Raw genomic sequence first — 25,905 nt, forward strand, 5'->3', positions numbered from 1 at the left:
GAAGATGATTCGTTAAGAGATGTAAAGGCAATATCAAGTTAAGAAATGCATAAGAAGTGGTTAAAACGTTGGATCATCAGAGGTGCTGATGGAAGTCCAAAAAGATTGTATAAGTGATAAGTTTTGTGGTGCATTTTATAATTTATATGTTAAAATTTAATTAAAAAAATAAAAAAATAAGAGAACAAGAAAAACATGCGTTTAAAGAAGACTGGAAAATGTTTATTGAATATATGGGAAATAAATACAGCTGGAAACTCTGGCAGCAGCATCAAGATAAATTCACCTGTGTAAATAAGCTTTGATAGATGCAATAATGGAATACTGAATGGTATAGTTTTTGTAAAATATGCAGGGATTTATGATATGTAAAATGAACCATGGAAAGAGTTACGCTGAGCAGGAAGCTCATGGTGCAAGCTCAGTGTTTTGCATCAATGGGCCTATATAACAATTGTGGTGCTGGGTGTGTGTTGTGTGTTGTGTGTTGCACAGACGTCCAAAGTCTTTCACCCTCCGATCCTCAGTTTTCTTTTTCTTTTCCCCCCCACAAGGGTACCAGAGACAACTTCAGTACAAACACAGGGATGGTTCTTATAGTGCATTTGGAGAGAGTGATGGGCAAGGCAATACCTGGTGAGTCATAGAACTGTAGAGCTGGAAGGGACCCCATACAACTCCCATCAGCCCTAACCAGCATGCCCAGTGGTCAGATATGATGGAAGTTGTAAATTAAACTTGTATAAGAGGGCAGGGAAACTTGAGGCAGCTGGAGGCGGTCACATTTGTGAATGGGGATAAACAACCCTGAATCAGTAACCTTTGAAAACAACCCAGCCATTATTTGCTTTCTCCATCTCTCCTCAAGGCTGACAGCTTTTGTGATCAAGGTTTTCAGCAAAGCTGAGGAATATACCTTCATCGATGATGTGGATATCCAGGCTGCTTTGCGGTGGTTGGCAAGTAACCAGCAGCCCGATGGCTCCTTTGCCAATGTGGGGAAACTCTTCCACAGAACAATGAAGGTAAGAGTTCAGAAAGGTGCAGTCTTTAATGAAAGTGCTTTCATTTGCCAGACATCAATGTACAGTGGTACCTCGGGTTAAGTACTTAATTCGTTCTGGAGGTCTGTTCTTAACCTGAAACTGTTCTTAACCTGAAGCACCACTTTAGCTAATGGGGCCTCTTGCTGCTGCAGCTCCGGCGGAGCACAATTTCTGTTCTTATCCTGAAGCAAAATTCTTAACCTGAAGCACTATTTCTGAGTTAGCGGAGTCTGTAACCTGAAGTGTATGTAACCTGAAGCGTATGTAACCTGAGGTACCACTGTACAATTGTTTTTCACAATCACAGTTGCTGCTCACAGCACACACTGTGTAGAATACAATGCCAGATCACCCTTGTATTGTGGTACATGCTGCTGCAAACTGCAATAAGAAGTGCAGTAGGTCATCTGTATCATATCATCTATTTTTTTTAAAAAAATCCCATGTATGTGCACCCCTGCAGGCAGTTAATGCAAGCTAATGAAGCAATACCTCTGTTAATTTGCACAGGGGGGAAGAAGAAACTGGATCCACAGAAATGGCTAAATAGGGAGCAGTCTCTGTTAGAGAGAGGTGTTTAGAAGAGAGATTCCTCTCCCGTAGCAGAATTAAGCATAATGATGATTGCTCCAAGCACATTGAAACTTAGTTAGATTTGTATCTGCCCTCAGCCACCTTTAAACTAATGTTCCCCCCACACACAAAAACTTAGGCTAGAATAAATCACAGACACTTAGCTTTGCAGATAAGTGAATAGTTAACTCACAGAGTTTCCAGATGTTACAGCAGACAAGTCTCCATCCATTGGCAGTAAAATGAAGATGGAAAAGGTTCCAAGGATCATGTAATCTCTGAGGTAGCAAGATGCAGGCTATGAAATCTCCTTTTAGAGAGATTCAGATCACATGCAGGGAGCCAAGGACACATTGCTTCTTGCTTGTTCTAAGAAGCAGGAAGAAAAAAGGTTTGAGAGGAGGGGTTGGGAGCAAAGCCGACTGAGCGCCTTCTAAGCCACACCCACTTGCAACCTGAACTCTGGGCTGAGGTTAACTCATTAATGCATACAAGTGTGAGTCAATAACTGTATAGTACAACAAATTGTCTCCCACTCCAGCAAGGACCCTGTTACCCCAAGGGTCTCTGTGAGGGGCAGGATTTCACTTACCAAGGTGCCCTTCCATTGTAGCAAACATTTAACCTTGCGGTGTGGTTGTCACTCCTCCTTGCCACATGCCTCTCTCTCTCTCTCTCTCCAGTCCTTTGCCTAAGGACAGCATATTGTACTAGACTAGGTTGAGCACTATAAATACTGCTGTCCCTACTGACTCCTGAAAGACCTTAGCATCCATGTTAATTGCTGTTTCATTTTTGCCCTTCATGCAAAAATCATCTCACGGTCTCGTTCCGTCTTTCTCTCTTTTGCCATGTGCTTCACAGGGAGGTGTAAATAATGTGATCTCTCTTACTGCTTATATCATTGGTGCGCTCCTGGAGGCCAAAAAGCCGCTTGAGGTGAGTGTTGTTCAGTCTCGGGCCATGTGCGCATGACTATTTGCTCAGTCCCACCACTGGTGATTGAAGCCAAGTGCACATGACATTAGCTGCAATCCATATGTATCCTGTAGATTCTTGAGACATACTCTTGTCTGATGCTTTCCCCCTCAAACCAGCTCCCGTACAATTTGAAAATGCAAGTTGTGTCTTAGCTGAGACATGCGCATTTGAGGCGGCCATTGTGCATGCACAGCTGACGGCATCCTTGAATATGAGTTCCATGGCTTGCAAGGGGAGGGAAACAAATGAGGCAGTGTCAGGGGCACCGACTCCAAGGAGCTGAGGTCCTTTGAGCTTGCTCCCCCCCCATATTTGTTAGCAGGGGGTGGGCCCCCTCAATGTTTGTCTGAGTGGGACACCTCAATGTAACACTGTCACACATGATGCCTGGACTTTGCATGCTTGTGCGAGCCAGGAATGTGTCGCCTCTCCTCCTCCTCCTCCTCCTGCCATTTAGGGGAATCAGCTCCCAGCCCATAGCTGCGGCGTGAGGAGGAGGAGGAGGAGGAGGAGGAGGAGGAGGAGGAGGAGGAGGAGGAGACGCCAGCCATGGAAGATGAGCTGGCGTATGACACCCAGATGTCAATAATAATAATAATAATAATAATAATTTTTATTTATACCCTGCCCTCCCCGGCCAGAGCCAGACTCAGGGCAGCTAACACCAGTAAAATTACAGTAAAAACATAATGGGGGGAGGGAACCGATTTAAAATACAGGTTAAAATGCAATTTAAAATGCAGCCTCATTTTAAAAGTAGCCCATAGATCAAAACCATAAGGGAAGGGAAACATAAGGGTCAGACTGAGTCCATGTATCATAGACCATGTCCAGCGTCCGGGTGCCACAGATGAAATTGTGACATTGTGTGTGATGCCCCAATATGACATTGTGTTGTTGTGCATGACATCAGCCCCCCCCCCATTTCTTTTGGAGTTGACAAGCCTGGGTAGTGTGCATTAGGAAAGGCATCCCCAGCCCCTCTCTGGTGTGTGTACAGTAAGCGCAAATGCAACTTGAAATACAGTGGGTCCGGGAGGGGGAGGGAGAGCGACCTTGCTGTGTTTTAATCCTGACCAGCAGGGTGTTAGTTTGCTTGCAGTGGCTAAGAGCTGAATGTTTCGCTTCCTTGGATGCCTTAGAGCAGACATGTTCAACTGGTCGACTGCGATCGACAGGTTGCTCCCCGGGGTGTTCCTGGTTAATCGGGGGTGTTCCTGGTTGACAGTGGGATTAAATAAATTGTCAAAGGAATGCCTTCACCCCCTATGCGAGATCTCTCTGCTGCCATGGCAGCAGCACAGGAAGCTGTGTTCGGCAGGAAGTGCAAGTAAGTGTGACGCTTCCAAGTGGAAGCACTAGTCAGGCTGATGATCCATCTTTTGCATCCTCCCCTAAAATTAAAAGCTAAGGAACCCTGCCCCCCCCCAAAGAAGCTTAAGTACTCTGAGCAACCCTCCCCCAAAAAAGCTCAACAACTTGGGACAACCCACCCCACATGTGCTCCTCCTCCCTCCAATTACAATGGCTAGATCACTTTCAGTTTTTTTATACTGGGAGTAGATCGCAGTCTCTTGCCAGTTGGACATACCTGCCATAGAGTAAACAGTCTATTCAAATGCATGGCAAATTGACAGTCAGCCGAGACAAAAACAAAGCAAAACAAAACAAAACACTGCTTTCAAGATCATTGGACTCAGTCACTTCCCTGAAGTCTCCTCTGACTGGATACACGTAACAAAATGGGAATATTGAGTTTCCAGACTTGACATTTGGACATGCGCTTTCTCATAAAAAGCTAAGGCAATGATCAGACATCGCTTCAGGGAAGTGCCACCCCACGCTTGTCCACACTTACCTTTCCAGGGCACAGGTCCGGTCTTTAAAGCTGAAGCGTAACAAACAGCAGTTTGGGTTTTCGGCAGATTGCCATTTGCTCCGATTCAGCTGTAAAGAGTGGATTTTCACAAGGAAAGCTCTGAAGCGGGGGGAGGGGGAGAGAGTGTTGCAAAAGAATGGACCATGAGTGGAAAGCACTTCCCTTTAAATGAAGAACTCACGTTGCTGTCTGCAATCACAACTGAGGGCTTGTCCACATTTCTTGTTCTGTGCTTAGAAATCATGGTTCCAAGTGGCGCTTTGTTTGTCCTCCTGCTTCCCCTGGGGAAACATGCTGTTTACTGCTGGACAAGCGTCAGTTGTTAATTCTGCCCATTGACGTTTGTTCCGGGAGAAGCGGAAGTATGGACGAGACCAGGAAGTGGAGTTCTAACTAGTGGCTGCCCTTGGGGTTTGGTGCAGTGCAGCGGATTCTACTTTGTCCTAAGGAAATAGCTGGTGTGAATATGCCTAGTGTGTTTTACCTTTCCAGTGGCCCACAATCATATTCAATCACAGCTACAAGGACAGGTCTTCTTAACACTTTGCCCTGCTACTTGTTTCTTTCTCTTCCAGGACCCAGTGGTGAAGAATGGCTTGGATTATCTCAAAACAACTGTCTCAGACACGACAGATATCTATGTGCAGGGATTGTTGGCATATGTCTTCACATTAGCTGGAGATGTAGCCATGAGACAAATGTTGCTTACCAAGCTAGACCAGCAAGCCATCAAGTCAGGTACTGAGGAGAATATGATGTCAACAATCATGTTCTAATCATTTGTCTTCAGATTGAAATCCAATACACAATTCGTACAATGCACTATTTCGGATTGTGTACATGTAGGGGTGAGTCCAGTCCTATTTTTCTAGAAAAAGAGGTGCCGGAACTCAATATGAACAACCTCCCTTGTTCTCTTATAATGGCAATAGCGCCCACCTGAGAAGTGCTGGAACTGAGTTCTTGCGAGTTCCGGCTGAAAAAAAGCCCTGGGTGAATCACATATTGTGCATCACTGTCTTGATATTAAGTACATACAGTATTAAGTAATGTGTGTTCTGTTCACTGGCTAGATACAGTGGACGCTTGGGTTGCCAACGTGATCTGTGCGGGAGGCACGTTCGCAACCCTCAGCGACCGCAGCAGCGCATCTGAGCAAGCGCGGGTTGCAATTTGGCGCTTCTGCGCATGCGCAAAGCGCGATTTAGCACTTCTGTGCATGCACAACCACCGAAACCTGGAAGTAACCGTTCTGGTACTTCCGGGTTTTGGCGCGTCCGTAACCCGAAAGAATGCAACCTGAAGTGTCTGTAACCTGAGGTATGACTGTACTTTGTTTACAGTGCATTAAATAAGCCTATTAATTCCGAGCACAATTCAAAGCACTGACCTAAATGGCCTTGGCCTACTATACCTTAAGGAGTGTCTCCACCTCCATCTTTCAGCCCGGACAGTGGGGGGGGGCTGCCTCTGAAGGCGGTTCGGAAACTTCAGCTGATGCAGAATTCAGCAGCCAGGTTGCTCCCCGTAGCCAGGGGTGGAGGAAGGGGGGTGCAGGGGGTCAGGTCGCCCTGGGTGTCACCACTGAGGGGGGGTGGTGACAAAATGCCAAGTGGCACTCACTGTGGGGCCTGCAGCGCACCAGAGCCATGTGTCTCTCCTGGGAGGGACGCAGTGGCTTGGGCGCGCACAGGCTCCATGCTGCCCCAAACGGTCCGCCCACTGCCTCCCCCTCAGCTGTAGGGCAGCTGATTGGGAGGAGGCAGGCAGACTCTGGAGGCCCTGCAGTGCACCCCGCCCTCACCCCACCCCTATGGATGGCTCGCCTCACCCCTGGGCGCGCTGCCCCAGGCGCCTGAGCGGCTTCCTCTGCTGCTGCCCTTGGCAAGATGGTTTGAGCATATAACCCAATCCTGTCTCAAGACTACATTACCTCAAGGACTACCTCTCCCCATGTGAACTGACCTGGAGCCTGTGATCATCATCTTTAACCCTTCTTTGTGTGCCTCCTTCATGTGATGTCTGGAGAGGAGAACGGGCCTTTTCTTTGTTGCCTCTCCACTTGTGGGATGTTCTCCCCTGAAAGGCTTACCTGACGCCTTTACTACATATCTTTAGGTGCCAAGCAAAAGCTTTCCTCTACAACCAGGCCTTTGGCCTTAAACTATCTGTGGCCTTTTAGAAGTGGGTGGGATGTTTTACATATATTTCCTTTCCCTCTTGATTTTAATGTACAGTATCTATGTGGGTTGGTTGGTTTGGCTGGCTGGCTGGTTTTGAGCTGCTTTGGATTGCCCTGGGCAAAATAAAGCGACTAACATATTCAATAAGATTCATCAAAATAAATTTCAATAAAATAAAATATTAAGAGTTTTCCCTGGCTCAATCCTAGCATGAGGAGTGGGTTCAAATTCCATTCCTGAGCGCAGCTTCCCAGTGTCAGTGCATGTTCACAGGAGCAACTACAGGCCATGAGCTCGCCCTTAACCCAAAACCCATTTCACCAACCTCAGATTGGCTCTTCCAAACTTACAAGTTTCATTTTTCTTTGGTAGGAGGGCAGATCTATTGGAGCCCCAGGACTGCCCCAGCATCCACCGAGAATCCTTGGTCCCAGCCTGAGTCTGTGAGTGTGGAGCTGACAGCATATGTGCTTATGGCTAGGCTTTCGCCCCAAAACGTGAGCAAAGAGGATATCAAGAAAGCCACAGACATTGTGGCCTGGCTGGCGAAGCAGCAGAATGCCTATGGAGGCTTTGCCTCAACTCAGGTAATGTTTCCTCTCTCACGGCTGGAGCCTGTATATCCACTGTGACTTCCCCACCACATCTGGCTGCCTCAGAATCTGTAAGCCCATAAACTAAATTCTAGACCCAGATCAGCTGGGTTTTTTAACGTTACATTGCTGCTTCCCACCCACCCCATTTGGATTGAAGTGGGGAGTCACAGTGGATCATAAAATTATGAAATTGACCCTGAGGATCATCCAGTCCAACCCCATATGAAGCTGCCCTGTGCGGGGATCGAACCTGCAACCTTGGTGTGATCAGCACCATGTTCTAACCAACTGAGCTATCCAGGCAGTGTAGGTGACCCGATGTAACAGAGGAAAATTGGACAGAAATGAAAACATTTTTCTCATCTTAACAACAAGCCGCACCTGCAGAAATTCCCTCTTCCAAAAGACTCAGGATTTACTTATGACAGTTTAAGTCCATCTATCCTCCAAAGAGGTGGCAGTTCATCCCATTTCCAACAACCCTGCTAGGTAGGTAGGTTAGACTGAAAGATAATTATTGTTGTTATTTATAAAATTTGTACATCCTCCTTTGTCTGAAGATCCCAGGGCAGTTCACAATGGAGCAGCAGGTTAAAGCAGTGGCATTAGGACTAGGTGCAGTACTCTTTCCCCCTGAGCCCTTTCTCCAGGGAGGTGTTTCCAGATACACTGCAGAAGTGATCCCTCTGCAGGATACATTTTAAGAAAACGCCAGTGTTCCTGAGAGGCTGGCCCTACTGCAGGGTGATAAAGCTGGGTGGGTAGACCGTGTGTCTTGCTCTCGCAAGGCAATGCACTGGACCCTGTGTAGTCCACTGAGACCCTACCTGCCTGCGGACTGTCTCACCAGAGTGGTGCATGCTCTGGTTATCTCCCACTTGAACTATTGCAATATGCGCTACATGGGGCTGCCTTTGAAGGTGACCCAGAAACCACAATTAATCCAGGATGCAGCAGATAGACTGGTGACTTGGAGTGGCTGCCAAGACTACATAACGCCAGTCCTGAAAGACCTACATTGGCTCCCAGTACGTTTCTGAGCACAATTCAGAGTGTTGGTGCTGACCTTTAAAGCCCTAAACGGCCTTGGCCCAGTATACCTGAAGGAGCGTCTCCACCCTCATAGTTCAACCAGGACACTGAAGTCTAGTGCTGAGGGCCTTCTGGCGGTTCCCTCAATGCGAGACGTGAGGTTACAGGGAACCAGGCAGAGGGCCTTCTCGGTAGTGGCACCTACCCTGTGGAACACCCTCCAGTAAGATGTCAAGGAAATAAACAACTACCTGACTTTTAGAAGACATCTGAAGGCAGCCCTGTTTAGGGAAGTTTTTAATGATTGATGTTTTTAATAACTGCTGTTTTAATGTATTTTTAATATTTTGTTGGAAACCCAGCCAGCTGGGCAGGGTATAAATAAATTATTATTATTACTACACTGCAACTGTTCTCCTTTCCCAGGACACAGTGGTTGCACTCCAAGCCCTCGCCAAATATGGAGCAGTCACATACACTAGATCTGAAGACCTGTTGATAACGGTGAAATCTGACAAGACCTTCCAGCAATCATTCCACGTGGACGACACCAATCGGTTGGTTCTGCAGCAGGCTATCCTCCCAGATATACCTGGGGAGTACACCATGCAAGCCTCTGGCAAAGGCTGTGGATATGTCCAGGTGAGTGATGGTTCTTCAAGGAAGGCAAGGCAGCAATTGGTCTTCCAGAAATAGACTGGAAAGAGAAGTTGCTGAATTGCAACTTATTACCAAACTTAAAGGGACGCGGGTGGCGCTGTGGGTAAAAGCCTCAGCGCCTAGGGCTTGCCGATCGAAAGGTCGGCGGTTCGAATCCCCACGGCGGGGTGCGCTCCCGTTGCTCGGTCCCAGCGCCTGCCAACCTAGCAGTTCGAAAGCACCCCCAGGTGCAAGTAGATAAATAGGGACCGCTTACTGGTGGGAAGGTAAACGGCGTTTCCGTGTGCTGCGCTGGCTCGCCAGATGCAGCTTTGTCATGCTGGCCACGTGACCCGGAAGTGTCTCCGGACAGCGCTGGCCCCTGGCCTCTTAAGTGAGATGGGCGCCCAACCCCAGAGTCTGTCAAGACTGGCCCGTACGGGCAGGGGTACCTTTACCTTTACCTTTTACCAAACTTAAAACCTGGTCTGAATAGAGACATTGGATTCTTATCTCATTATACATGTTAAAGCTATTTTTAGCCATCTCACCCCTTGCTTTTTCCTGTAAGACCAATTGCAGTCATTAACTGTCGTCAACAGGTTTACCACACCTATCAGCCAATCACCCATTTCCACCACCCTTCTGAGTAATACCCCTCCCCACCCTCTCACTATATATAAGGGTCTGGTGACTTCTGTTTCAGTGTATCTGAAGAAGTTTACATGCACATGAAAGCTCATACCAATAACAAACTTAGTTGGTCTCTAAGGTGCTACTGGAAGGTATTTTCTTATTTCTATGTGTGCCTAATGCAGTATACTCAAAACTACAAACACAGTAAAAACAGAGGTAGGTAAAAACAGAATAACGTTTCAAACATGGGCACACATTGTTTAGAAAGCTTTGCAAAGATGCTGGTTTGTTATTTAAATGAAGTGAAAGCCTGAAATCATAAAGGATTTCACGGTATCCGAAAAGCTTTGAGGGGTGGAAATGAGTGACTGGTAGATGCAAGGACCCTAAAACGTTCCTAAAAGGCGTGAGCTTTTGAGAGCCCCAGTCAGACTGTATGTTATCGTTATGCAACTCTACAACTGTTGTGTTTTTGGTGCCTGTCCCATATCAGGCAGTCTTGCGATACAATATCCCTCCCTCGAAGAATGAAGACACCTTTACCCTGGATGTGAAAGCAGTAGGGAAAGGATGTGAACAAGAGGCAGCCCCTCACTTCCTGACCCTTCACATCAGTGCAAGGTGAGAGGCAGCAAGCTTGCCAAAATTCATGTATGCCTATAATAATAATAATAATAATTTATTATTTATACCCTGCCCATCTGGCTGGGCTTCCCCAGTCACTCTGGGCTGCTTTCAACAGAACACCAAAATACATAAACCTATTAAACATTAAAAGCTTCCCTAAACAGGGCTGCTTTCAGATGTCTTCTAAAAGTCTGGTAGTCGTTTTTCTCTTTGACATCTGGTGGGAGGGCGTTCCACAGGGTGGGTGCCACTACTGAGAAGGCCCTCTGCCTGGTTCCCTGTAACTTGGCTTCTTGCAGTGAGGGTACCGCCAGAAGGCCCTCAGAGCTGGACCTCAGTGTCCGGGCAGAAATATCCCTGAATGTAGACTTGTTCAGCTGGTAATGATCAGTTCCACTTCAAATTGAGCACTGCTTACCTAGAAATCTTGGTTGGGTTGTAATCAAACCAGGCCTTGGGTTGATTAACATTCTGTGGCCTTTTAAATGTATTGTGGGAGGGGGATTGTTGGTTTGTTTTCTTATTTTCATTATTTTTCATTCTTATCTTCACCTTTTGAAGACCGGTGGTAGGCAGGAATCCCCTTTCTGATCCCTCAGAGTCTCTTAGGTAGGGCGTGTCCCCCCCCCCCCCAGGGAGAATGGGTGGTGGGGTTAGGGGACAGAAGAGCCTGGAGGAGGAGGCTGGCTGCTTGCCAACGCCTTTGGGCCTCTCCTTGCCACTCTGCAGAGGAAGAGGGGCTGGATGCATTATCCTCTGTGACCCACTTTGAAGAGCTTGCGGAGGGCAGGGGGGAAGCCAGTCAGGGTCTCAGTCCATGGTGGTTGGCAGAGCAGCCCCCTGTTTGACCTGAGAGGTGCCGGGGGTGGGGTTTTTTCACCTTGTTGAGGTATGGGATGTCTTGAGAGGCACTAGGATTATGCATTTTGCTTTTTTCATATCTTGCAATTTTATGTTGTGAACCACCCTGAGATCTATGGGTGAAGAGCGGTATAATTTTTAAAATAATAATAATGCCACCAAATTGTAAGAAATGTCAATTGGTTTTTCTGCAGATTCCTAGAGAGAGAGAGAGATTGAGAGAGAGAGAGAGAGAGAGAGAGAGAGAGAGAGAGAGAGAGAGAGAGACTGACTCTTGAGTAAGGCAACTTCTAGAAGGACCTGCTTATTGAACATTCAGCCTGATTTGTTTGCAGATAGATTAGGCTATTTAATAAGCACCCATTCTAATTTGCTTGCGCGAAGGATAGATGACACTGCGTCAAGGGAACCGTTTGTTGGACTATTCTAAAAAGACTCAAAGAATTGGTCTTGAACAGGTTGCTAGGCAACCCAAAAATCTACCCAGCAACAGGTGCCTTTATTAAGGGCATGTGATCAATAAGGGTCAGTGTAAAAGTGTCAGTGTGTAAATGAGCGTGAATCAGCATTAGGTCTCTGGCCGGATGGCTGGAAGAGGAAAGGATTGTGTTATTTTATTTGTATTCGACCAGTGTTGATTTTTGTAAATAATAAAGATACTCAATTAAAAAAGGAAACTCTACTGCAAGTCTATTCAAAAAAGAAAACCCAAGAGTGGATGCTGCACACACATCAACAGCGTTCTCCCTCATGTTCCAGGGACTGAATCCCACCTGAAAATAGTGACAGCCTGGAAGTGCCCTAGAAGTCAACAGTGCCATGGGGAAGTTGGTGGCTGGGACTTGAAATGGCTTATGTGCAACTCTCCCTTTTCTCTTGACAGTTATGTGGGCAGCCGTGGCACCTCCAACATGGCCATGATAGAGGTGAAGATGTTGTCTGGATTCCATCCTGTCCAGGGAACTAACCGTGATGTAAGTCAATTTTGCCAGCGGCGCTGTGGGTTAAACCACTGAGCCTAGGACTTGCTGATCAGAAGGTCGGCAGTTCGAATCCCCGCAACGGGGTGAGCTCCCGTTGCTCGGTCCCTGCTCCTGCCAACCTAGCAGTTCGAAAGCACGAAGTGCAAGTAGATAAATAGGTACCACTCCGACGGGAAGGTAAACGGTGTTTCCGTGCGCTGCTCTGGTTCGCCAGAAGCGGTTTAGACATGCTAGCCACATGACCTGGAAGCTCTCTGCGGACAAATGCTGGCTCCCTCGGTCAATAAAGGAAGATGAGTGCCACAACCCCAGAGTCGGTCACGACTGGATCTAATGGTCAGGGGTCCCTTTACCTTTTTAACTACCAGTACCTCTTGTCTGGGGGTGAAGGAGAAATTTTATTCAGTACACATTCAAAATCAAATCCTATTAAATATCCACTTTCCCCAAAAAAATATGTGGACCGGAAGGCAGCTATTCTTCAGTTCAGTTCAATTTATTGTGTTTAGCGAGCAGCCATTACAGATATAAAAATAATAATAACAAGAATGCTGCTACTAATAGTGGTTTACATTTCTACTCCCTGACCTTTACCGGATAAATGATTTCCCATTCCCCCTTTAAATTTTATTACATGAATTTGTAAAGCCTTGGCAAGAAAATTGGATGTTCTAAAATATATATTATTCTCTAAATCAGATGACAAAAAACAGGTCTTTGCAAGAGACATCCTTCCCTTCTGCGATCTTAACAATGGGTGGATGTGATTGTTTCTAAGGTCATTTTAAAAAGGTCATTCAAGGAGTACATGAGTTATGTCTTCTATTGACACCGTTGCAGCTGCAATCTCTGCCCTTCTTAGGAACTCCTTTATCAGCTGTTCTTCAAAATTTGCACATCTGAATTTTGCGATGCAGTTCTCCATGCAACCAAAGTTTACAAACTGCACATTGTACAGGAAACTGTGCCTAAAAATGAAGATGTTACTGAAAATAACATACAAAAAATGCATTGCATCGGGGAAAGCTGCTTGCAAAAATGTGTACATGAGTCAAAACTGCGTGTAAAATGTGTTTATTAGGAGAAATCCATACCAAAATGCTGGTGAATTTTCGTGAGGATTTTTAAATTATTATTTTTTAAAATCTGCAAATTACTGCAAAATGCAAGAAATGAATTTAAGATTGGTAAAATGAGAAACAGAGAGAACCAAAACTGAGAGATCCTTCCATCCCTCTGTCCCTTTCCTCCCCTACGTGACAGAAGTCAGTTTAGAAAGACAAAGTCCCTTTCGATGAACATAGGAGGTTTCAAATAATGTATTGAACAGGAGGAGGGGTGGACAACGGGGACAACTTATTGCAGATAGGACTGAAGCCAACAATAGGCTGGGCCTCGTACAGGGTCAAAATGGGTGGGGCTTTCCATTTTCTCTCTCTTTCTAACTCCATTTCTCTCACATTCTTTCCACTATCCACCATCCTCTCCCTCTCTCTCTCTCACGCACACATACTCACCTGTTCCTCTACTTAGTGGGCTGCTGAGAGAGAGAGAGATCCCTCTAACCCATGGTCTGAACAGATTGCTTGCAGAGGGATATCAAAATATACAATTTTGCAAGGGGCATAATTCCTGATCCCCTTCTTTCAAAGATTTGCCAGTTATTCCTCAAACAATGCAAGCAACGAAAGACCTACGAAACCTCCCTTTGGTGACAAAACTGGTGGCATGTTGGGAAGGAAGCCTTAATTCTTTCATTCTGTATCCTCAGCTTATGCAACAGCCCCTTGTGAAAAGAGTCGAGATTGGGGAGGAGCATCTCACAATCTACCTGGACCAGGTCAGTACGGGGAAAAGAAACACAGCTTTGTAACAGGCAAGCACACACATCATTCGACAACTGGGTCCAATGGCACTACTTCATTGTAGTGGCCCCCTTCACAAGTCGCCTCGCCAGGCAAAAAAGAAGACCAACGGTAACAGAAAAGGGCATTTCAATAGGTCCAGCTTCCCAAGTAAACAGCACTTTCTCAAATTTCCTCTTCTGCTTGCAGCATTCTTATGAGAACAATCCAGGCCTGTTAATAAGGAGAGTTGTTTAAATTGTCAATTTAATTATTGATCTAATTAATAATTCATTTAACTGGCACAACGGAAGGAGGAAGAAGAGCAGCGAAATGCGGATCAAGGTAACTTTTCCATCTGTTTTTTGCTCCCACGCTCTGGTGTGAGCCAGCTGACCCACAGCACTGCTCGGAACCAAAAAAAAAGGTGTGGCTTTTGACCCCGCGCTCTGTCGCGGACAGACTGCAGGAGCAGTCTATTATATATAAAATCTGTTTTTATTCTATGAATGTTTCATTGTTTTTATGATGTTTTTAGTGAATCTTGTTTTTATCTGTAAAACACCTTGAGTCTCCGTCGAGGAAAAAGGCAGCTTATAAATAAAAATATAACAACAACAATTCAAACAGATGTCCTCTAAAACTAGAGCCATGGATTTTCTGTTACTCTGTTCTCATCCAGAAATATCCTATCTAACTAGCCAGCATATTTGTTTCTGTGGTTTCACCTCCGATGGAGGTGATTGCAGGATGGCCTAACCATTTAGTATTGACCTCAACTCCACCTTGTCCTCAACTACTCTTTATATTCAAAGTCTTTCTCTCAGCTAGGAAAGGAGAGGCAAACATATACCTTGGCCATGAGCCAAGACATTCCAGTGAAGGACCTGAAGCCAGCAGCTGTCAAAGTCTATGACTATTATCAGCCAGGTAGGTTCTTCCTCGTGTTGAAAAATAGTAGCATTTTTAATTCATTGTTCCTCACCAAGTCTGTGCAGCTTGTGACCTGTTCAGCCAAATAAAGCCCACCATCTATGTACTGTGGCCTTCAGGCGTTCTGTAATCACCCTGTATTTACAGTCTCAGTCAATCAGCAAAAATTTGTGGGCCATCATAGGTGCCTTCCGCTTAGGGAGACCACACGTTATGAAGTCTAAGTTCCAGTTTGGAATCATATGGTTGATGGGAAGCCAACAAAGTTCTAGGCCTAATAGATAGAATAGCAACCGGCAAATTCTTCGGTCTGGGTGGTCTCCATCCAAGAGTTCTCAAAGAACTCAAATGTGAAACTGCTGATCTTCAAACAAAAATATGCGTCAGGAAGTGGCTAAAGTAGCAGGAAGCAGAGTGTAGGGGAAAATAGACAGTTCTCCTGCTGGAGGGATGTGGGAAACAGACTCCCCCAAGGTTCGGTATTGGGGTCTGTGGTTCTTAACTTGTTCACGAATGATCTAGAGTTAGAAGTGAGCAGTGAGATGGCCAAGTTTGCAGGTGGTACTAAGTTGTTGAGGGTCATTAAAACAAAAACGGATTGTGAAGAGCTCCGAAAGGACCTAAGTGAATGGGCTGTAAAATGGCAAATGCTAAGGATGCTGTCCCATCAAGAATTATCATGGCTCTCTCCAACTAGTTGCTTTATGTTTCCTTTCTGCATTGCAGAGAGTTGGACTAGATGACCCCCAGGATCTCTTCCAACTCTACAATTCTGTGGTTCTATGGAAGAATGAAGAGAGGCATCAGGAAGTGAGGATATCATGATTGTGGCCAGTGCTGAGTTTAATGATCTGCCTTAATTTCTTTCAGATGAACAGTCCACAGTGGAATATGAAGACTCCTGCTACTGAGGTGAGTCTTTCATAGGCCTGAAGTCAGACATCTATGCTTTAGGCCTCTGTGCATATAGCGGTTTTGCCTTCCCCACGCCATTTTCCCCTGGAAAACCCACTCTTTAGTGCTAAATCGGAACAAACAGCAATCCACAGAAAACCCCTTTGCTGTGTGTTCTTACTTGGCTCTAAAGATCAGGTTTCCCCAAGGGTAATTGGGGGGGCAAATGGAGGTATGGACAAGCCCTATGTCTGAAATACTCTATGATGCTAACAATGAACTTCTTTATTTATACTAGGCTAATTTGCATTTCATGGGACGCGGGTGGCGCTGTGGGTAAAAGCCTCAGCGCCTAGGGCTTGCCGATTGAAAGGTCGGCGGTTCGAATCCCTGCGGCGGGGTGCGCTCCCGCTGCTTGGTCCCAGCGCCTGCCAACCTAGCAGTTCAAAAGCACCCCCAGGTGCAAGTAGATAAATAGGTACCGCTTACTGGCGGGAAGGTAAACGGCGTTTCCGTGTGCTGCGCTGGCTCGCCAGATGCAGCTTTGTCACGCTGGCCACGTGACCCGGAAAGTGTCTCCGGACAGCGCTGGCCCCTGGCCTCTTAAGTGAGATGGGCGCACAACCCCAGAGTCTGTCAAGACTGGCCCGTATGGGCAGGGGTACCTTTACCTTTACCTTAATTTGCATTTCATATAGTGGATGCAGATTTCACAGATATATAAGGCCTTTTCCTTCAGACTAGTAGGCAGAAGGGAAAACCTATCCGGATTTATTATGTTCCCCTCCCTATTCCAGGAGAAGAAATGTGACTTCTATGTGCCCTAAAAGGATCCATTCCTGCATCTCCCACTCTGGATCCCATATTGAAGAGAACTTACATTTCTTCCTCTTCTTCTTGGTTTAGATGGAGAAATTCCTATGGTGCAACAGGCACAGGATGGGAAAGAAAAGGAATTCAGACGAGCCAAACTTAAGGAGCTGGGAACCGTTTGGGGAAAAAGTGGCCCTGTCTTTTACAACATGAACCATGCAGTGGAACTCTAGTTCAGAAAATAAACAGAAACTTGAATTGCTTCTGTGGTGCTTTCTTCTATCAGATACTTTGGTTGACTATTCCCTCCACAGGTTTATATAAAACCTTATAAATTACAATTGCCTCATCACTTAAGTTCTAGTAGCCTTGCCAGCTATTGAACCCTGACTGTTCAATAGCTGATGCCAATCTCAATGTACTATAGGTAGTCTGGCCGGTCACTGACCCACAGCTCACTCTCCCTCCATGTTTACCTGTCCTTCTTAGCATGTATAAAGTTCACTTTGAATCTATTCCGTATCATTCAAGGCACACGTACATGCAGTGTCATAATCAATCAGTCCATCTGGCAGCCTCCTTCCCGACAGGAGGCAGAGTACAAACAAGCCAGCTGAGGGGGCCTGAAACTATTATTCAGCACGTCCAGTCCTTGCAGTATGCAAACCACATAGCCTGAGCTCATTCTTTATTGGTTTCTCCACCCAGAGGGGATGGGGAAATAGTGGGGGGTTTGCATCCAAACTACACAGACCGTATCTTGAGCACACATTTTGCAAGAGTTCTAAATAAAAGGAGATAGCAGAGCTTGTGCAGGTGTTGTTGTCTGCTTAGCTAAGTAAGTTCTATCAGTTCTGGGTAGCACTCCTGCAAGCCAGGGTATGTTTTAGTTCTTTTTTTTTTAAGAAAAAAGCTCCCAAAAGGAAATATGGATAGCTTTTTTGGAGTCTGAAGGACATTTGGCCATCTGTCATGGATGCTTTAGCTGAAATTCCTGCATTGCAGGGGGTTAGACTAGATGGCCCTTGAGATCCCTTCCACCTCTACAATTCTACAATTCTATGAACATATTGCCCTACCCTTTTGGTTCCCAGGCCTCCAAGGATTTCCCACAGTTATCCAAGCCCCATCTAGCCATTGAACACATCATATATCTCAATAGAATGATTCTTGGTTTCTGAATATCTTTTCCCTCTCCGGGTGATGAAATCACAGAAACACTGTAGGCCTGGGGAAACGGGTATATATGTGTTGCCATTTGGTTGGCCCTCCTTAGATTCTGGTTCGATGTTGTTGTTTAGTCGTGTCCGACTCTTCGTGACCCCCTGGACCAGAGCACGCCAGGCACTCCTGTCTTCCACTGCCTCCCGCAGTTTGGTCAAACTCATGCTGGTAGCTTCGAGAACACTGTCCAACCATCTCGTCCTCTGTCGTCTCCTTCTCCTTGTGCCCTCCATCTTTCCCAACATCAGGGGCTTTTCCAGGGAGTCTTCTCTTCTCGTGGGGTGGCCAAAGTATTGGAGCCTCAGCTTCAGGATCTGTCCTTCCAGTGAGCACTCAGGGCTCATTTCCTTCAGAATGGAGAGGTTTGATCTTCTTGCAGTCCATGGGACTCTCAAGAGTTTCCTCCAGCACCATAATTCAAAAGCATCAATTTTTTGGCAATCAGCCTTCTTTATGGTCCAGCTCTTACTTCCATACATCACTACTGGGAAAAGACAAGACAATCTGTAGTCTTGTCTCCATGGACAAAGACAACAGATTCTGGTTCACACCATTTCTAATCCCTTCTCAGTTTGCCTTGAAGGCTGGCAAGGAGTGAGTGGTCTCTCTTTCATCTGAACAGTCGCAACCACCTCTCTGCATGGAGTTGAAGGGAGGAGCCTCAGGGACATACGGTGTTTACTCTGAGGAGGATGAGGAGAGTCAATATTGACTCAGATGAAATTAAGTTCATGTGCCTCGTAGGTGAGCAGAGGAATCACTGGGCGACTATTTAGGTCTCTACACCAGCGCTGGCTGTTCTGAGCACCAACGGAGATCTCTGCTGCCCATTGCAGCTCCAACTATGGGGGCAGCTATGTTCCTCTGGGCCCTGGCTCTGCTCTCACTCACAGCTCCAGTCATTTCAGACCCGTAAGATGTTTATTTTTCATTTCTATTTCCTGGGCAGATTTTTAAGTGGGATGTGAGTATTCCTCTAAATACCACTTGCTGGGGATCACAATTGGAGAGAATGCTGTGGTGCTCAGGTGCTTCTTCCAGGCATCTAGTTGGCTCCTGTGAGAACAGGGTGCTGGTCTGGAGGAGCTTTTGATTTGCTACAGTAGGGCTCTTCTTAATAATAATAATAATTTTATTATTTATACCCCGCCCATGTGGCTGGGTTTCCCCAGCCACTCCAGGCAACTTCCAGAACATATAAAAACAGAATTATTGTGGTCTTGGGTGGTTATTATGAAATTGCTACTCTTTGTTTTCATTTTTCTTCTGGGGAATGTCATCATCAAATTGTTTCCCTGGGCTTTTTCCATTACTTTTCGGAGCAAGGCTGGTGCCAGACCTTGGAGGTGCCACTTATGGGTGCCTCACCCTCACAGACAAGGCAGAGCCCTTGCCCGCTACCACATGCAAAGGCAGCAAGGACCCCTCTCCCGGACCACCCCACCTCCCAACACCCATGACAGGAAAATTGACATGGCTGCTGTGCACCATCCATTCCTCATGCTGGGATGACAGATCCATAGATAAATGTACAGATTTTATAGATCTACAGCCTCAGTATAAATAGATCTACGGTATATATGTTCTAGGTCTGCAGTCCAAGTACAGTGGTACCTTTGGTTAAGAACTTAATTCATTCTGGAGGTCTGTTCTTAACCTGAAACTGTTCTTAACCTGAAGCACCACTTTAGCTAATGGGGCCTCCCTCTGCCGCCACGCCACCGCTGCAAGATTTCTGTTCTTATGCTGAAGCAAAGTTCTTAACCCGAGGTACTATTTCTGGGTTAGCGGAGTCTGTCACCTGAAGCGTCTGTAACCTGAAGCGTCTGCAACCCGACGTACCACTGTATAGGAACACGAGTAGTTAATGGTACAAGTGAGAATAGCAGTCCCCCTGAGCCTACTTGGAGTATAGAAACATTTCTCATTACCTCATTCAAAGAAGCAAGCAAGCTGTTGCTGGCCAAAATACAGTTAGATACATTTCACCTTGGCACGCTTGTGCTCAGCTTTAGCATCCTGGCATATAGCTTTATTCATTTCTAGATACATTCAACATTTGCAGTGTCTGCATGTCCTTGGATGATCTGTTGCAAACGCTTATTGTGCTTTGTACCATGTATTTGTGTGCTAGCGTGACAAGGATTTTAGCTGTTCTCTGCCCCATTGGGGCGATGGGCGCTTGCAAAGTGAAAGGGATTCTCAGCAGTTCCTCAAAGCGATGTTGTTGTTTAGTCGTTTAGTCGTGTCCGACTCTTCGTGACCCCCTGGACCAGAGCACGCCAGGCACTTCTGTCTTCCACTGCCTCCCGCAGTTTGGTCAGACTCATGTTTGTAGCTTCGAGAACACTGTCCAACCATTTCGTCCTCTGTCGTCCCCTTCTCCTTGTGCCCTCCATCTTTCCCAACACCAGGGTCTTTTCCAGGGAGTCTTCTCTTCTCATGAGGTGGCCAAAGTATTGGAGCCTCAGCTTCACGATCTGTCCTTCCAGTGAGCCTCAAAGCGATCGGCTACTATAAGTTCCCTCCTGGTGGTGGTTCTCACTTTGTGGAATGCCCTCTCTAGTCTTGCTCATTCTTAACCTTCAGGAAGAATCTAAAAACATTCCCTAGGCATATGGTGGCTGAAAGATTTGCCCACTGTGATATTATTAGCTGTGAGAGTCAGTGGTTGTATATGTGTAGTTTTTTTTCTTTAAGTTCTTAACTGTTAAAGAAAATGTTAAGTGCTTTTAGAAGATTTTTTAAAAAACTGGTTTTTAAAACTATATTATTTTATGGATGAGTTTGCTGTTCTGGGCTCCTCCTGGGAAGGATGGGATCTAAATACTATAAGTTCACTTTTAACAGTCACACTCGGGGGTCCACATTATCACATTTTGGGGCCCTTGGGGTCCCCCAACAGTAGCTTCTCATTTCCCAAGTGTATTCCAGGTAACAAGCTTCTTCTTTGTATAGCTTTGTATGGCTTTGTATAGCCAATTAAAATCTAACAGGCATATGAATGTGATTTGCAGGCTGCCAGCTGACCATCCCTGCCCCAGAAAGCAACAGGTGAGCGTCCTTTTAGTTGCTTCTCTAAAGGCCAAAAGAGACTTCAATGGTCCTTTCATCTTCTCTTTCAGCCACTATCTATTGACCTTCCCGGCAGTCATTCACCATCCGGATACTGAAGAGTTCTGTGTGCTTCTGAGCAACCTCCCAGAGACAGTCCACCTGAAAATAACATTAGAGATGACGTTGCAGAACCGCACCCTGCTCGAGAAGGATGTGGAGAAACCAGGGACTTATGAATGCACCAGCTTCCAGGCAAGTTTCATATATTGCAAGCAACAAAATGGCTTCCAGCTCCCGTCTGCCCCAATTAGTATGGATAATGATCAAGGATGATGGAAGTTGTAGCCTAGTGATATCTGCATGGCCACAGCCCTGCAACAAAGGGAGCTCTCTTTCACATTTTGTTTTTCAAATTCTTTTTATTAATTTTCCAAATTATTACAAATCAAACCGAATTACTTAAATTTAATACAATTTCTTAAAATCAGGTTTCCTGCTCCTGTAGCAAACATATGTCGATTATTTCCTCCCGTAGCTGCATCATTTCTTATTTAATGTCCAGTTGTCATGCTTCACTTGCCACTCTTCCAGTCAACCGCTTTTTCCTCCTTACAAACAGTTACATCTTATAAATATAAAATCCATTTCACGTGTGTAGTTTGTTTCACATTATCTTGCTTGTGCATCATAGTCATGAGCTACCATGTGAAGGCTGTTGGGAATAGCCTTATTATTATTATTATTATTATTATTATTATTATTATTATTACTATTATTTCCATTTGTAGACCGCTTACTAGCCAAAGATCTCAAAGTGGTTTACAATAGATAAGGTAAAGGTAAAGGGACCCCTGACCATTAGGTCCAGTCATGGCTGACTCTGGGGTTGCGGCCACGACTGGACTGCTCTGGCGAACCAGAGCAGTGCACAGAAACGCCGTTTACCTTCCCGCTGGATTTATCTACTTGCACTTTGATATGCTTTCAAACTGCTAGGTTGGCAGGAGCAGGGACCGAGCAACAGGAGCTCACCCTGTCGCGGGGATTCGAACTGCCGACCTTTTGATCGGCAAGTCCTAGGCTCTGTGGTTTAACCCAGTGTTTCCCAACCTTTTTTGGGCAAAGGCACACTTGTTTGATGAAAAAAATCTCGAGGCACACCACCATTACAGCCCCGTGACGTCAGCGCACAGCGTCGCGCCGGGAGGGACGCACGAAAGTGTAAGTTTCAATTTTTTCCCCTCCCCTCCTGTGTAAAGGGGAATGCACTCTGCTAAGTAAAGGCACTTGCCAAAATTCTGACCGTGAGAAGTTAAAGTGCGGCCTAAATTCGTGACCTTACAAAAATTGGCTTTTACGATATCGCTGCTGAAACAGACACACGGTAAAACGGAACAAAAAAAATGTTTTATTGTCAATTTGCGAGCTTGAGACCGTTGTGCAATTAAGTCTAATGTCATTCATTGCTTTCCCCATATTTTACAGTGCAGTAGTGATTTTTTATTTGCATTTATGGTGCTACAGACAAGTGTTTAACCCACTTGCAGGTCCTGTACAGGCCCCCAGCAGGCAATACCCGAATGTAAGCCGCTTGCTTAAAATTCCACAGGCATTCACACCCGTAAATGGCAAATGTAGAAGAAAATCCTACGGGTACTAGAGAAGACCTGCAAGTGGGTTAAACACTTGTTTGTAGCACCATAAATGCAAATAAAAAATCACTACTGCACTGTAAAATATGGGGAAAGCAATGAATGACATTAGACTTAATTGCACAACCGTCTCAAGCTCGCAAATTGACAATAAAACATTTTTTTTGTTTCGTTCATCCAGCACAGAGGTAGGCTGGTGTGCCGTGGGAGGGAGGCGGGCGAGTCGGGCGGCGAGCACACGCGGGGCGGCGAGCGAGCTCCCTCCCACATCCCATCGCCACTCGCTTCGGCCGGCCTACTGGGCTGTCGCAGGCGGAAGGCCTGCGCATGCGCGAGGTTTTCGCGCCTTCCTCCAGTAGGCCGGCCGAAGCGAGCGGCGATGGGATGTGGGAGGGAGCTCGCTCGCCGCCCCGCGTGTGCTCGCCGCCGCCGCCCCGCCTCTCGCCGCCCGACTCGCCCGCCTCCCTCCCACGGAACACAAGGCAACGTTCCGCGGCACACTAGTGTCCCGCGGAACACCAGTTGGGAAACACTGGTTTAACCCACAGTGCCAGCTGTGTCTCTTACAATAGATAAAATACAATAAATAAGTAAAAATGCATAAATATATACAAGCATAATAAGTGCAATAAAAAACTATGTCAAATGATTTGCATTAAAATAAAAAATGCATATATATCAATATATAAACACAATATCAATATAAATAAAGTCAGAGAATGGGACAGCCGTGTCTAATCCACCCTACACCCTGGGCCACCTGCGGAAGGGATACCTAGCCACCATAGTGCATGCCCCTCTCTTGCACTCACTGCCAATAAGAGATTAAGAGATCTATTATTTGCCAGGCTGCCCCTTACAGCCTACAAAAACAGCCTACAAAATTTCCCAGGGGTCTCTCAGAAGCCTCCTTAGGTAGGGTGATAGTAAAACTGCAAGTGTTGAGAGTCTTTGGAATAATCAAAGACCACACAGGAACAGGAAAATAGTGTATAGGATGAATGGGAGCAGCAGGAAGCGATGAAGTATAAAACATGCAAATGTTACAGAGAAATTACAGCAACCTGGAATACAGTCATACCTCGGGTTGAATGTGCTTCGGATTGAGCACGTTTCAGTTGCACTCCGCGGCAACCCGGAAGTGATGGAGTGCGTTACTTCCGGGTTTTGCTGCTCGCACATGCGCAGACGCTCAAAATGATCTTACATGCATGCGCAGAAGCGGCAAAACATGACCCGCGCACATGCAGACGCGCCGTCGCGGCTTACATTGCGTTCAGGATGCGAACGGGGCTCTGGAACGGATCCTGTTCGCATCCCGAGGTTGCACTGTATTCCCTTTGGAGCGAAAACAAATTAAAATTGGTTAAATGCAACCCACTTGCTCTAGTTGAAAAGAGTCTCTAAATTCACTAGGCTCTTAGCAGGATTCCTTTTTCATAGGTAGGCCTTTGTCCCTTGACGCCTTCCTCCCAAGCTCACCAAAAAGTCCTGCATGTTACCTGAGACCACTTTGATCTACTCACTTCCTAGACCTTCCTTGTCAATAATGTGCTCCTCCCCTTGGAACACCTGCTCAGAGAAGTTTTCAGATTTCCTGTCTTTGGAAAGAAAGAAATGCGCACTTAGGCACATCAGCAATGGTGGACACCTATGCCTTGGTTTTATGAACTTCAGGGCACCAGCAGACAGGCAAAAATATGCATTCCCATTTTGTACACAGGCGGTCCAGAACATTAAAGACCACATCCTTTACAGAGAGCATTACGTACAGCTGGAGCAAAATTCCCAGACAGAGCTGGTGAAGAGGCGGGTGTGGGAATGGGTCTAGGAATGATGGTGGGGTGGGGAGCAGGGATAGATTTATGGATGAAGCCAATGGCCTCAACTGAGCCCAGGACTAGCTGGCCAAACTCCTCTATGGCAAAAATATATCCCATGCCATGTTTCAACATGGTAAGAAGCAATGGTTCCTCTACTAAATCATCTTTATAGGTTAAATCTACCCAGTTTTCACAGATGCTTCTCATATGTTTTCTGCTTTAATCTCTTACCTTTGTTGTACTAAACCCCTTTTCTTCCATCCCTCCTATGGGATATAATCCATTGGAAGTCAAGTGCAACACTCCTTATTTCCCTAGAGTGAGCACAGGCAAGGGGATGTTACTCCAGTCAGTGTAACTTCCTGTTCCACTGGTCTGGAGCGTCCTCCCCCTGCATGTGATCTGGGAGATGGGCATTGCTCTGGCTGACTCCATAAAAGAGCCAAGTCATGCAGCCATTTTCTCTCTCTTGATGCTGATCTCTTGCTTGCTGATCTCTTGCTGCCATGCTGGTCTCCTGCAGCCATTTTGTTCTCTTAATGTAATTTTGCTGTCTGCTGGCTCCCAGCCAGCAGCACATGAGCTCAATCTCCCTATGAGACAAACTCAGACTTTGTTATGTAACTACTAAGTAAAGCCTGCCTTTCAGGGATCAAATCGTGAACTGAAATGTGAGTAAACTTCTTGTTACTTTTAAAGGAAAGACTCGTCTCTTTATTCTTTTAAGAGGGATAAAAGGGGATACCAGGAATAATCCATCTGGGCAAGCCAAAGAGATTCAAACGAATCTGCAAATTAGCTTCCTGCTATATTGAGGGGTCCGTATAAGTTAAAGCTATGGTTTTCCCAGTAGTGAAGTATGGAAGTGAGAGCTGGACCATAAAGAAGGCTGATCACCGAAGAATTGATGCTTTTGAATTATGGTGCTGGAGGAGACTCTTGAGAGTCCCATGGACTGCAAGAAGATCAAACCTATCCATTCTGAAGGAAATCAGCCCTGAGTGCTCACTGGAAGGACAGATCCTGAAGCTGAGACTCCAATACTTTGGCCACCTCATGAGAAGAGAAGACTCCCTGGAAAAGACCCTGATGTTGGGAAAGATGGAGGGCACAATGAGAAGGGGATGACAGAGGACGAGATGGTTGGACAGTGTTCTCGAAGCTACCAGCATGAGTTTGACTAAACTGCGGGAGGCAGTGGAAGGCAAGAGTGCCTGGGTCCATAGGGTCACGAAGAGTCGGTCACGACTAAACGACTAAATAACAACAACAATATTGAGGGGAATCTGCTCTGCTACATCACTCAGTAGCGTGAGTGAAGGAATGATAATATTTATTCAGTATATCATTTCCTACTATCCTTAACATTCCCACACCTCCATCTTGCCCTCTTCAGGTACCAGCCTTTGTTGCCCGGAAAACAGAGAGCTACTACATTCCATTGGTAAGTCTTGCATTTCCCAATCATTACCTTTCTTTCATGCACCCTTGGCACTGGGAAAATTTAAATTAGAGAGGAAGGGGGGAATGACTTAAGAGGAAGAGAAGAGAAGGGAAAAGAGAAGAGGGTGGAGGTGGAACTGTACTGAGAGAACATGGATGAAAGAGAAAACCAAGACATGCAAAGAG

The 25,905-nt window shown here is 45.9% G+C and overlaps 2 protein-coding genes across 2 annotated transcripts in view; both read left to right on the forward strand.

Moving 5' to 3' along the window:
* The window catches only part of A2ML1 (alpha-2-macroglobulin like 1), a 42,935-nt gene extending 26,152 nt beyond the window's left edge, over window positions 1–16,783 (forward strand). The window contains exons 20-31 of the mRNA XM_028712957.2: window positions 555–636; window positions 869–1,025; window positions 2,484–2,558; window positions 5,055–5,217; window positions 7,035–7,249; window positions 8,717–8,932; window positions 10,059–10,186; window positions 11,937–12,027; window positions 13,808–13,876; window positions 14,708–14,810; window positions 15,684–15,725; window positions 16,614–16,783. Coding sequence (XP_028568790.2) covers window positions 555–636; window positions 869–1,025; window positions 2,484–2,558; window positions 5,055–5,217; window positions 7,035–7,249; window positions 8,717–8,932; window positions 10,059–10,186; window positions 11,937–12,027; window positions 13,808–13,876; window positions 14,708–14,810; window positions 15,684–15,724 — 1,340 coding nt within the window. The 3' untranslated portion in view covers window position 15,725; window positions 16,614–16,783. The remainder of the gene's footprint in view (window positions 1–554; window positions 637–868; window positions 1,026–2,483; window positions 2,559–5,054; window positions 5,218–7,034; window positions 7,250–8,716; window positions 8,933–10,058; window positions 10,187–11,936; window positions 12,028–13,807; window positions 13,877–14,707; window positions 14,811–15,683; window positions 15,726–16,613) is intronic.
* A 1,713-nt stretch (window positions 16,784–18,496) lies between these two features.
* LOC114588040 (alpha-2-macroglobulin-like protein 1) overlaps window positions 18,497–25,905 on the forward strand; it is a 63,149-nt gene continuing 55,740 nt past the window's right edge. The window contains exons 1-3 of the mRNA XM_028712956.2: window positions 18,497–18,656; window positions 20,870–21,053; window positions 25,673–25,720. Coding sequence (XP_028568789.2) covers window positions 18,589–18,656; window positions 20,870–21,053; window positions 25,673–25,720 — 300 coding nt within the window. The 5' untranslated portion in view covers window positions 18,497–18,588. The remainder of the gene's footprint in view (window positions 18,657–20,869; window positions 21,054–25,672; window positions 25,721–25,905) is intronic.

The sequence above is a fragment of the Podarcis muralis genome, chromosome 17 (genome assembly GCF_964188315.1).
Source record: "Podarcis muralis chromosome 17, rPodMur119.hap1.1, whole genome shotgun sequence".
In the NCBI taxonomy this organism is placed as follows: domain Eukaryota; kingdom Metazoa; phylum Chordata; class Lepidosauria; order Squamata; family Lacertidae; genus Podarcis; species Podarcis muralis.